At 36.2% G+C, this 12,059-nt stretch overlaps 3 protein-coding genes across 5 annotated transcripts; 2 read left to right on the top strand and 1 right to left on the bottom strand.

The window, feature by feature from the left end:
• On the top strand, positions 1,007 to 1,953 carry LOC107630823 (protein P21). Its single transcript, XM_016334074.2, has one exon. It carries the CDS (start codon positions 1,049 to 1,051, stop codon positions 1,724 to 1,726), a length of 678 nt encoding a protein of 225 aa, XP_016189560.1. The 5' UTR covers positions 1,007 to 1,048; the 3' UTR covers positions 1,727 to 1,953.
• LOC107630822 (C2 domain-containing protein At1g63220-like) lies at positions 3,691 to 5,841 on the top strand. Of its 2 annotated transcripts, XM_016334071.2 has the most exons (5): positions 3,691 to 4,039; positions 4,121 to 4,186; positions 4,262 to 4,388; positions 4,520 to 4,634; positions 4,765 to 5,841. In XM_016334071.2, the coding sequence occupies exons 1-5, from the start codon at positions 3,973 to 3,975 to the stop codon at positions 4,828 to 4,830; spliced, it is 441 nt and encodes a 146-aa protein (XP_016189557.1). In that variant the 5' UTR covers positions 3,691 to 3,972; the 3' UTR covers positions 4,831 to 5,841. The 2 variants fall into 2 exon arrangements, with proteins under 2 accessions (XP_016189557.1, XP_016189559.1); XM_016334073.2 differs by lacking the exon at positions 4,121 to 4,186.
• LOC107630821 (methyl-CpG-binding domain-containing protein 13) lies at positions 5,411 to 11,129 on the bottom strand. Of its 2 annotated transcripts, none has more exons than XM_016334068.2 (9): positions 10,973 to 11,129; positions 10,668 to 10,748; positions 10,448 to 10,555; positions 9,752 to 9,886; positions 8,778 to 8,873; positions 8,373 to 8,492; positions 7,902 to 7,965; positions 7,593 to 7,775; positions 5,411 to 7,455 (listed from the first exon to the last, which is right to left on the bottom strand). In XM_016334068.2, exons 2-9 carry the CDS (start codon positions 10,746 to 10,748, stop codon positions 5,678 to 5,680), a joined length of 2,565 nt encoding a protein of 854 aa, XP_016189554.1. In that variant the 5' UTR covers positions 10,973 to 11,129; the 3' UTR covers positions 5,411 to 5,677. The 2 variants fall into 2 exon arrangements, with proteins under 2 accessions (XP_016189554.1, XP_020974869.1); XM_021119210.1 differs by having other exon boundaries at positions 10,448 to 10,549.

Raw genomic sequence — 12,059 nt, 5'->3', positions numbered from 1 at the left:
TATTTAATACTATTTTAAATTATAAATTTTAATTATTTATGATTTTATTCTTAGTTATAATTAGTTTTTATTTACTTTGTTCTTTTTAATGGAATCAATAATTTATATTATAATAAAATTATAATAATAAATTAATATACAAGAATTACACTTACAAATTTTAATAAAGTCAAATAAAAATATATTTTTTATACAAAATTAAAAGTAAAAATTTAATAAAAAAATATAGTTATATATTTGAAATATTTGAATACTAAAGAGACTACAAGCAAGGAAGTAAAGGATAGAATTGGTAAAACAAAATAAATTCAATCCTAAACGTTATTTTTTTAACGCAGAAGCTACAATTTCCAACTTCTTATGAACGTACGTTACGAACCTGAAATCACGTTGGCGGCCTTGGCGCGTTTAAAAAAAAAAAAGACATCCAAACAAAAAGAAGAAACGTTAAATGCACTCAAACGTGCTTCTCTTCCTTCTAACGCAAAACCAAATACAGTACTATTTGTTCATTTATACGTGTTGAGCGCACATGATTTGACCACGTCTGAAAATGTGTGTGTTTAGACTTTAGCCGTGTGCAGATTTTCCACATATAGTTGATCGTATCGCCGGTGAATAATTTGGTTGATTAATATTGCCATCTCTTCTTTTTTCAACGGTAATGCTGGAAAAATTAATAATAATATCACCATCCAAGATTCATTATAGAGCAACAATAAAATGTTCAACACACGAATTTCTCAGCCTTGGCTTTGGCTAAATTAAATAGTTTGCGATAATCACGGCAAAACTCCTTTCGTAAATATATAAATTCAACAGTTGATTAAATATGTATTTTATTATTGGAAATTAAAGTGAAGTACATTTTTATACACTAACTATGGTGGCCTATATGTTGAACTTTCCAATTACATTGCTTGTTGACTAGTCTATGATTTCATCATATTATCTTTCAAGAACACGGCATCGATCGTCACAAAAAAAAAATCCTATATATAAAGCACAACCCTCTTGCACTCAACTGAAACCAAACTCAACAATAATAATGGCCATAACCAAAACCCTCTCCATCTTCCTCGTCCTCGCCACCACATACCTCACTGCCGCCAGGGCAGCACAGTTTGACATAATCAACAAATGCTCCTACACCGTCTGGGGCGCCGCGGTGCCCACCGGAGGCGGCCGGCAGCTTAACTCTGGCGAAACATGGACCATTCAGGTTGCCGCCGGCACGACCGCAGCACGCATTTGGGCCCGAACAGGGTGCAGCTTCGACGGTTCAGGAAACGGACACTGCAACACCGGCGACTGCGGCGGTCGGCTCCAGTGCAGCGCATACGGCCAACCACCAAACACGCTGGCAGAATTCGCCCTAAACCAATACAACAACCTGGACTTCTACGACATATCCTTGGTGGATGGTTTCAACGTTCCGATGCAGTTCAGCCCCACCTCAAACGGGTGCACGCGCTCTATTAGCTGCACTGCCGACATCATTGGACAGTGCCCTAGCCAGCTGAAGACTAATGGCGGCTGCAACAACCCTTGCACTGTTTTCAAGACGGATCAGTATTGTTGCAATTCTGGTAGCTGCAGCGCCACTGATTATTCAAAATATTTTAAGACTAGGTGCCCTGACGCATACAGTTACCCTAAGGATGACCAGACAAGCACGTTTACTTGCCCCGGAGGAACCAACTACAAGGTTGTCTTTTGCCCTTAAAACCTCCCCTACACCGCCGCTAATTAATTATGTTAATTAGCACCTCCAAATAAAGGGCCCACTTTGTACGTCTTGGGCGTATATAAATCTCTGTCATTAACATAATAATTAACACATGGAGTGTTCTTAATAAATTATTCATGGTGACAATAAAAGATTAAGGCTGTCAGGCTGTGTGTACATTTTCATTGTCATTACAGTTAGTGTTATTGGCATCCTTCAGATAATTAATTTAAATTGGTCTAATAGTTAACTTTTTAATCCGTTTTAAGTAAGTGTTAGTTCGAATTATACAGTCCTTAAGCTAAGGACAAGCTCTTAAATGGATACTTTCTAATAAAATCGAAAGAATATATAAAGAGTATGCAAGGATAATAAAATTCTAAAAGAATAAGAAAAAAAGATAAGAAGAATATTATACTTTATATTTTTTTATTGATTGAATTGTATTATGAAGATAAAACTAAATATATATAGAGCATTGATCTAAGAAAGATAAAAGCAAGTAAAGATAAGATAATAACAACTAAAGATAAGATAAGATAAAATAATAAAAGACTAAAATTATAACTAAATTTATGTATTCTTTTGGGCTAAATTTGTGGGTGACTTCTTTATTGTTGTGATGGGCTAAGGTAAAAGAGCAGTTTAATACGCCCCCGCAAGCTGAATCCATAGCTTGGATAAATTCTGATGAAATTGTTGAGGAAGACGACGCGTCTGACGTGGTGACGCAGAGGGAGATGCATGCGGCGGAACTACAGCTGCCGACGGCAAAAATATAAAAGGAGATGCTGTGCTTGAGCAGCGATATTCAAAAGAAAAAAGAAAAAATAAGCGCGTAGAGCGCAATAAGATTGATCTTTAAAGGACGCGTATGGCGCAATAAGAGTGGTCTTCAAAGGATGCGTAGAGCGCGATAAAAAAAGAGGGCACATGGAGCGCAATAAGAGTGCATATAGAACTGCTAAAACAGATGCAGATTGAACTGCTGAAACAGAACGCAGACGCTGGAAGAAGGTGCAGGAAGAAGGCGCAGATAGGTCATAGTAACTATTCCATGAATGATAGTTGTTTCCTATTAGAACAGGTGTAACCAAGACTGATGTTGGATTTTTACTTGGATGGACGTAATAGAAAATGGTTGAATTTTGAGCTAAATTAAAAGATTGATTATTCATCGTGGGAGGAGGTTGAAAAAGAAGTAGGGTGATTTTTCACCGAAAAGATGATAGCTTATGTATCTTCTTCAAGGAGGATATCAAGGCTCTGATATGCCATAATAAAACGGAAAGAGTACATAAAAAGTATGCAAGGATAATAAATTGTAACTGAATATTCTGTTGGCCTAAATTTATGGACCACGAGACTTCTTTATTGTTGTCATAGGCTAATATTGATTATTTATCGTGGGAGGAGGTTAAAAAAGGAGTAGGGTGATTTTTCATCGGAAAGATGATAGTATATGTATCCTCTTCAAGGAGGATATAAGACTATGATGCCATAATAAAACGGAAATAGTACATAAAGAGTATGCAAGGATAATAAAATTGTAACTAAATTTATGTATTTTGTTGGACTGAATTTGTGGCCATGAGACTTTTTTTTTTTTGTAATTCAATTTCATGGAATATATCGAGAGTAGTGATGGGTGCATGCGTGGAGTCCACTAATAATGAGGAATTCTTTCTATATATGACTAGAAGTGATACTGTAAGGGCTGCCATGGAAAATTATGTTGGATATAGTGGAGTGAGTGATAACATTTTCCATAGAGAGAGAAAGGAAGAAACAATAAAAGCTTTATTGAAGGCGACGATAATAAGTTATGCATTCTTGATGGATGTGCGAAATCCTCTTTGTTAGTACTTGGTGCTTTATTGAAATAATGAGGTTAAAGCAAGCTTGCCGTCAACGTTGCTTAGCTTGAATGCTTTGCATCCGGATGGATCGGAAATTCGGAATCGATAGTCCAGAGCCATCAATTATGAGTAGGAAAAATCATAATGCTATTTGTTGAATTAAACGTTAATGGACGTGAATGTCCCAAATTTTAACTAAAGAATTAAATGGCAAATATGGAAAAGCAAATAATAGAGCCTCGTTCGTTCTCATTAGCATCACATGATGATTCCTAATCACTCGCCTTGGAAACCGCTTAATGTGTTGTTAGCAGGCATAAAATAAATAATAATTTCCGCCATTTTATCTTCCCAGATGATAGTCTCTCTCCCCGTAAGCCCATAATGCCGCAAGGAACCCTTGAAGTCCTTCTTGTTAGTGCCAAGAAACTTGAGAATACTGATTTTCTTTGTAAGTTCATCATGCACAAACATACATATACAATTATTACATTTATTATTTTTACCCATATATGAAATAATGATGGAGCAGGTAAAATGGACCCCTTCGTGATCCTCACATGCCGTACTCAGACGCAGCAAAGCAGTGTTGCATCAAGTATGTATGCATGTGTCTACTACTTGTTAATTAGTTCGTTTTTCATTCTAATTACTTACATTATTGATCATGCAGACCAGGGAACGAATCCAGAATGGAATGAGACGTTTGTGTTCACCGTGTCTGAAGGCGTTAAAGATATCCATTTGAAGATCATGGACCAAGATCTCGGCACACGTGATGACTTTGTTGGAGAACTTACGTGAGTATATATTGCATGCAATAACATACATTTTCTTTTCTTTTCTTTTAGATAATTGTTAGTGGGATTATTGATTCAAACAACATCCCTGTTATTACAAGTTTAATTCTAGTTTTGATAATTTTTTATAGCATTCCACTGGCTTCGGTGTTTGCTGAAGGAAGAGTTCCACCCCATTCATACACCGTTGTCAAGAATGACCACTATTGTGGGGAGATTAGACTTGGCCTGAAATTTACGCCCGATGTATATTCTTTATTCAGCTTTCTCTCTCATATCAACCACAAGAAAATTTCAATTTAAAACATCGTAAAAACAAACCCTTTGTTACTTGATTATTCTTCTTCTATTAACTTACATTTGTTCACTAATGCAGCAAAACCGTAATCGGGGTATGGACGAAAGTTTTGGTGGATGGAAGGAGTCTGCTGCTTATTACTGAGACCAAATATTTTTGAATTCTTTATTAACATTAACATTAACATAATTTAATTTCTAAACTTGTACCACATGAGGATCTTGATATTAGTTGGCCATTGTAGGAAGTTTATTTTGAGTAGAATTAGTACTATACGCGCTAAATTAGTTATAATTTGGTGGCTTCATGTATGTAAATCTCTATATCACCAATGAAGTTATAATTTTGAAAATGCATGCATCCATTCTAAATGAGGCCATGCCTATCATTGCATATTTGCATTTGACTTTTTATGTAATAATCGAGATTACATCAGTGGACATACCGAGACAGGTAACTTAAATCTGCAATGCAAAACGACATTGCGATTTGGGAGGCACGATAAGACCTAATGTGAGTTTGATTTGAAAGAGGGAGGAGAGGTTTGAAATATAAAGGTTATACTTAATTTCATTTTAATCTTTCCCATCTCTCTCTAACACAGTAACACTCCAATAAAACCTCACAACATACCCTTAGATAAGAAAGTGGCAGTAACACTCTAAACAAGCAGAGTGAGATCTTAGGATGGAGGCAATAAGCTTAAGGATTTGACAGCATTTGGTAGGAGAAGTAAACAATACTACACAATACAACATAGATACAATAGTTAGATAGCTTAGCGAAGGATGACAAGATCGGAACCTGCCTGCTTTACCTACCTACCTGCCTAGACATTTTCCAGAAACAATGCAGAGCACCAACCAAACTAGGTCTTATGTTCATAATGTATTCACAAATGTCACCATCAAAACTAAGAAAATATGGTGACAATCTATAAAGTACAATCAGTAGCAATATTTCTGGGGCATGCATCAAATCTTTTACTAGTTTACCTTGGAAAATGATTCTGGAACTGAGAATATTGATTTTGAGGATCAACTTCAGGATAACCTCGCTGGCTCGCCTTTTCTAAGGGTGGAATTGGATTGCTACGTGATGATTGTTGCCCCGGCATGGAATTCACTCCTATGTCATGGTAAAATGAGAAATTACTCTGAGAAAAGCTGGAAGATCCAAAGTCAGGAAACAATGAGCCACCATCGATCTGGTTATGGAAATTTGGAGGTTGCTGTAAATTATTGTCCGCTGATGTCGCACCTGTAAGAGTCTTAAATGCAAATTCAAGGCATGGATCAGACCAAGAATTTGCAAAGGAGGCACAGAACTGTGACTTAGAGTTATCATGGTTTACAGTTCCAGTTTCAACCAGAGGTGGCCCGATTATAATGGATTCACCCTTATGAACCTGTGCACCTTCCTTCAATGGCTCTTGGTGTATCACTGTATGATGCATGAGTGGCATTACGTTTCCAACTTCACTATGTAAAGATTCTCCAGCTAAATTCCTTGTGTAGCCTTCATCACCATAAGGTTCACTAGTTGTAAATTTAGGAGCATTCTCTAGTTGCCTTGGGAATGGTTCTGCGGGATTAACCATATTAAGCTCTTTCTTGCTCTGGGGTTGGTTTGAGTTATCATGAGCTTCTTCACTGGTTATCATCACCCCATGCAATTCAGTATTTGGTAGGTAATTAAGATCGGGAGTTATAACAGGCAAAATGTCAGTGGCAGGATGAAATAGCACATCGTCAGTAAGAGTCTTGAATGCAAATTCTAGGCATGGATCTGACCAAGAGTCCCCGAATGGCACTGGAAGCTGTAGCTCTGATCTCTCATCACCGGTATTTTCAGCTTCAATAACTTTCTGCAATTGTTCCTTGGGAACAGTTGGGGCATCGCATGACTTCTCACTCTGGTTTGATGATTCTCTTAGTACTTCTGTTTTCAAACTATGAGATGCATGACATGTAAGCTTGGTTTCTTCCTCAAGGTTAAGATGGTCAGATGCCCCATCAATTGAAATTTCAGTAGCAGTTGCAGGTGGTGGTTCTTTTCTTGATTTTCTAGTGGCATATTCAAGAGCTCTTCCGGAAGGCTGTACCTCAGGTTCAAGGCCAGCAAGTCGCTTTGATACTCGCATAGGCACTTTAAGCTCTTTCTTCTTTTTGGATTTATTTGAACGTACCTGTGGGTTTCCATCCCCGCTTCTTCCAGTAACACTGTCAACCGATTTCTTTTGAATATCAGTTTGAAGAACTGTAGTGATTCCAGTAGTATTAGGTCCATTCTCAACTAGTAACATACTCTGCAGATTATTAGTTGCATTTTCTAAGCTTGGGTCAGACGAAGTGTAGTTGAATGCCGACGACACTTGGGGTTCTGATTTCTCATCATACATTTCTTTACCTCTCAGTTTCTCCAGTTGATCACCTGTAATAGGTGGGGTTTTATAAGATTTCCGTCTTTTATTTGCTGACTCTCTTTTTGGCGGTGCACAATCTGCAAGCTCTGCAGCTGACACACCCTCACGTTGTTGCAAGTCTGCACTGATATCAACTTTTGACCTTTTGCGACCTTGTTTGGGGGTCTTTTCACAGGATATGGAATTATTCGTCTTCATGTCATCATCAAATCCACCAAGTTGCTTCAAAACCTGGGAAGGACTGTGCAGCTCTCTCATATTATGGAGTTGTGGTGAAGATTGGCGATGCACATTGAACTCCCCCTCTCTCATCCTATTCCCAACATGCTCCTCTTGCATATCATCTGCAGAAATTCAGTCCAACTTCAGCAAGGAGCAAAGTTTATGATTCTTTTGAGAATTCATTTTCTTTTTTTTTAATCTTTCTTTTTCTTTTTAGAAAAATGCATCAAAAAATATAAAAGAAGCAATGATGAGCTACCTGGATCAGACATTTTTTCAATTTCAGAAAGGTCTTCAGCACTATCATCCTCTAGTGAATGCATCTTTACAACAGAAATAGGAGCAACCATCATCATTCCAGATTGGATGTTCACATCTTGTCCTTTTCTTGAGCTGTTGTCATCTATCAGTTCTAAGCTGCTTTTATCAAATGTTGCTCCACCTGAAGTTAGAAATGTATACAAGTGGGTTTCATATGTGAATGACATAATTCTCCACCCTATTAGCATTATGAATTTGTTGAGCAATTGATCAAGAAATCCAAATATATGCATGCATGACTTCTTACCAGCAGAAAGCTGTTGTTCAGGTGCAGACTCATTCAGTTTGTGTCTTTTACCAGCAGGTGATGGCTAGATCCAATGAAAGCAGAGAAATAACTAAGAATTATTTTCAACTTGATTTCTCACATGCAAAAGTCAAACAATAAAATAACTGATTGGAAGACCAACGTTATATAGCATGCTTAGATTTTAGACAATTAACGGCAAAGGACATATCTGGAACATACATATGCAAAAGGGAAACACTTCATGAAAGAAAACATCATTGTTATCTAACACTAGAGACGTAAATTTATCATTAAAATGTCAATATGGTTGAACTCTTGCAATATGTCACAAGTCTGACATGATTGAAGAACCCTTATATTCTTTTTAATCTTTTAGCAGTTCAGAGTTGGCACCAATAGAAAACGGGAATCCTAATAACAGAAATAATAGTAAGGTGGTACTCATAGTGATTAGCCAAAAAGCCTTACAGTTAACTTGTCTCCATCCTGGATTCTTTTTCTAGAAGGCCTAATATACCCAGATGCAAGATAACGCTGTACATCCCTCTTGGAACGGAATGCATGGCCACTTACTGGATCTTTATATACCTGTTGGAAGTATAAGTATAATGTATTCATAATTTATATAAGCAACACAATTTTGGAATATTATCCAATCATAATTTACATAATACATGGGACTTATTGCAGCCCACCTCTTCAAATGGGAAAGGAGATAGCTTTTTAAGGGGAAGAAAAACCTTGATTTGAAGCAAAAAAAAGAATGTGGTTGTACGAATATCCTAGCTTGTATATACTTAAATAAGATGTCTTTAGGGCAGAGGGGGACAATGAATCTTGAATCTCTACCAATCATTGAATGAAATGTCATACCGGATCTTTCCTGATGCCGTTGTGGTTTTTTCTAATTGTTACTTCTTTTATCCACCCAGGTGGTAGATCCTCTGCAATGGATTTCTCAATCGCAACCTAAAAACAAAGCAAAACTATGAAACTATATTTTTTAAAAAGAATTTTACAGATACAAGTACACATCTTATTTCTTCTAACAGTAATCACTGGATTAAATCGAGGTCATTCAGTAATCAATATCAAGAAACTTACTGTGCCTTTTGTCTAAGACACGTGCACCAGACGGCACCAACGGCAGATACCCCAAGTGAAGAAGAGTAACAAAATCACACAAAATGTGATGCAATTTTAGAGGCAAATACCAACCAGGGGCTAATTGTCTTACAGTTCATAATATATAACACATAATCTTAAGGCCTAAAGCTGATGCAGCCATTTCCAGTAACAGAATAGCTTTTCATTATGTGTTGTACATTCTTCCATGATTTAAATTTCCTTGATTATGGTTGTATGTTCATGTTATTTATCATGTCCTGGCACAAAGCCCAAGTAAAGAAGAATCAACAAAACACTAAAACTTATGCAACTTTAGGGGATAATTCATAGCATGAAACATACAATTGTAATTTGTAAGGCTTCAAGTGGTTGTGGCCATTCTCATTATCCGACTAGCTCTTTCACTATGGGTTCTGCATTCTTTCATGGTTTATTAATGTATAACTTTGTCTTTATTTTGGTTGTACTTTTATGTTATTTACAATGCCATAGTCCTTTGTACAGAGTTAGACACACACAAGAAGAAGAAGAAAAAGAGATTCTGTTAAGTGTACTTGACACTGGCTCCATTGGTTCATGAATAGTTCTTAATTATGAAAATTATAACTCGTGTGTCTCACAGCAACATAATGAATGCTGATAAGAAAGAAAATATGATAAATTGACGGTAGAATAATAGAATTCACCCGAAACCAAACTAAGGATATAGGGATACTAACGATGCTTGGGGACCCTGTGGCCGGGGATTTCGCTTTCTTCTTCTTCGGAATGCATGTATTGTCCTTAGGTTCCAGATATCGTAATACAGCAGGTTTGGAGTAGAATGTGTATCCATTTAATGGTTCAATGTAACACTGCAACAAGAAAACAGTTTAATAGTGAACAATAAGATGCACTACTGATGTTGACAGGTACATAACACATTCATTCAGAGACTTCATTAGCAATTTCAAAGAATAATTAATAGATGGGAACAGAATAAGTACAATATGAAGGATAATACTGCATTATAGAATTAATCTATCTAAGCATTAATTGTTAGTCCAACAAGGCAACAACAAAACAACAGAAAATAGATTACCACCATTTGCAAATAATTAGGATATTAATGTCAAAAGATGTCTCTAAATCCAGCACAGCAATTTAGGATGACTATTTGAAGGCAACACTTCAGAATAATCAGATTTCAGAAATTATTCTACTATTATGAAACTTAGTCACGTTTCAAGGCCAGAAACCTAAGTCCTGTCTCCTGTGTAAATAAGAGTTAGTGGCAATGTTTACCTTCTCAAGACGGTCCAGAAAACAAGTATAAAGAAAAAAAAATAAAGAAGACGGTCTAGAAGTTGCTAAAGTTCCAGAAGATCTCTGAAAAGAATATCCAAACAAGTAATTTTGGAGAATATATGTACCACCTTATATCCAGATCCCGTAAGCGAACCAGTTTTGCGAGTTCTGATATCCACAGTCCACCCATCAGGTAACCACTCAGGGCGATCAATAGCTTTGTCTACAATCTGAAGCTGTCATGCATCAAGCAAGTGAAAAGTGATAAAAGGCTAAAAAGCTTAGCTGATTGGGGGAATATATTACTTAAAGAAACAATCCAAATTCAAATTCAAAATATATACTAACTTGTTGTTCAGGTGTGCATTCTGCGTTACTGCTTATCTGGGTATTTGTTTGTTCAGGCGTTTCGGTATCAGGTTCGGCCATCTTCAGAAGGCAAGTTGGATCACCAAAGATTAATTGATATACAACTATTCTATCATCCCAACAAATTAATTCAAGATAACACCAACAGTCAAAGGTAAAAGTCGCCTATATGAATTTTTTTTCTTCTTCAGTTAAGAAAAAGTGTTGATGAAAACTGAAAAACATTGAAGCAAGTGATAATTAAAATTGAAAAGACAAGCGGTGAGGGTTAGCGGTGAACTTACGGTGCCGTAGTTTAGGGAATTAGGAATTGGAGGATCTGCAACTGCATGTGAACCTGTTTGTGCGTCTGAAACCAAAAGAGCTTTCAGTTCAAAGGATGTGTCTTCAATCTCTTAGTTGAGTATTGATGCCAAATGCCACTAGTACAATTACAATAATATATCTATCAATTTTAATTTTAATTTAATATTTAATATAATTTTAGTCCAGCCCACGTGTTCCTCTCAATCAAAGATTGAGGTGCAACTTCCTTCGCACCTCTTTTCTACTTTCCGCTTTCAACCATCTTAATTGATTCAATTAAATTAATAAAAACTCGTGTAGTTGAGTTTCAAAGTCTAGGAGTGAGCTGGTCCACGGTGCGTTTTAGTCACAGTTAATTGTTCCCGAAAAAGGAGATTCTTTTGGATAATTTGCATCAATTACAGCTGAATGTGTTAATTTTATGAATTAATATTCGTTCTTGTTACGTTAAATTAAAGAATTACTCTACTTGCAATATTTTTCCCCTTTTTCATATTTCAGTTAATAAGTTCTGCATATGTTGAAGACTTGAAGTGTTTTTCACTTTTTAAAGTCCAAAATCGTTGAGTGTAATAAAAATGTAAACTTGTTTTCATCAAATTATTTTGTTTTCACCGCCAATAAGTTCTCAGTGTGGGCCTTCCACGGTCCTTATTGGGTGTGATGGAATTTTGTTTTTGTTTTCGTAATTCTGGACCCTCATTGCAGTCTTAGGCTTGAGAATTGGTTTAGGGGTGGCAAAAATAGTTCTTCTTCGCAACGAAGTAGTCTTCCTCTTGTTAGGGTAAAGAATATTGTAAACAATTAAAAAAAAAATCGAAATACGGGGATCTTTGCAGATATTGCTTCAAATGGGATTCAAAAATAGAATTTTTTTTCTGCAGAAATAGAAATAGGAGATGAAATTCTTTCAAGACAACTGCGAGACTCCGAACCGAATAATACGAATTTATTTAATTATCCTTAATATCTTAGGTATTACTATAAGTATTTTAATAATCTCATGTATTATATATATTTTTTGTATCAAGACTTATTTTAATTTTTTATATTATGTTGTGTTAT

The sequence above is a fragment of the Arachis ipaensis genome, chromosome B03, assembly GCF_000816755.2.
Source record: "Arachis ipaensis cultivar K30076 chromosome B03, Araip1.1, whole genome shotgun sequence".
Taxonomy (NCBI): Eukaryota; Viridiplantae; Streptophyta; class Magnoliopsida; order Fabales; family Fabaceae; genus Arachis; species Arachis ipaensis.
The sequence above is the reverse complement of the archived record's forward strand: the minus strand, read 5'-3'. Positions and strand labels throughout refer to the sequence as shown.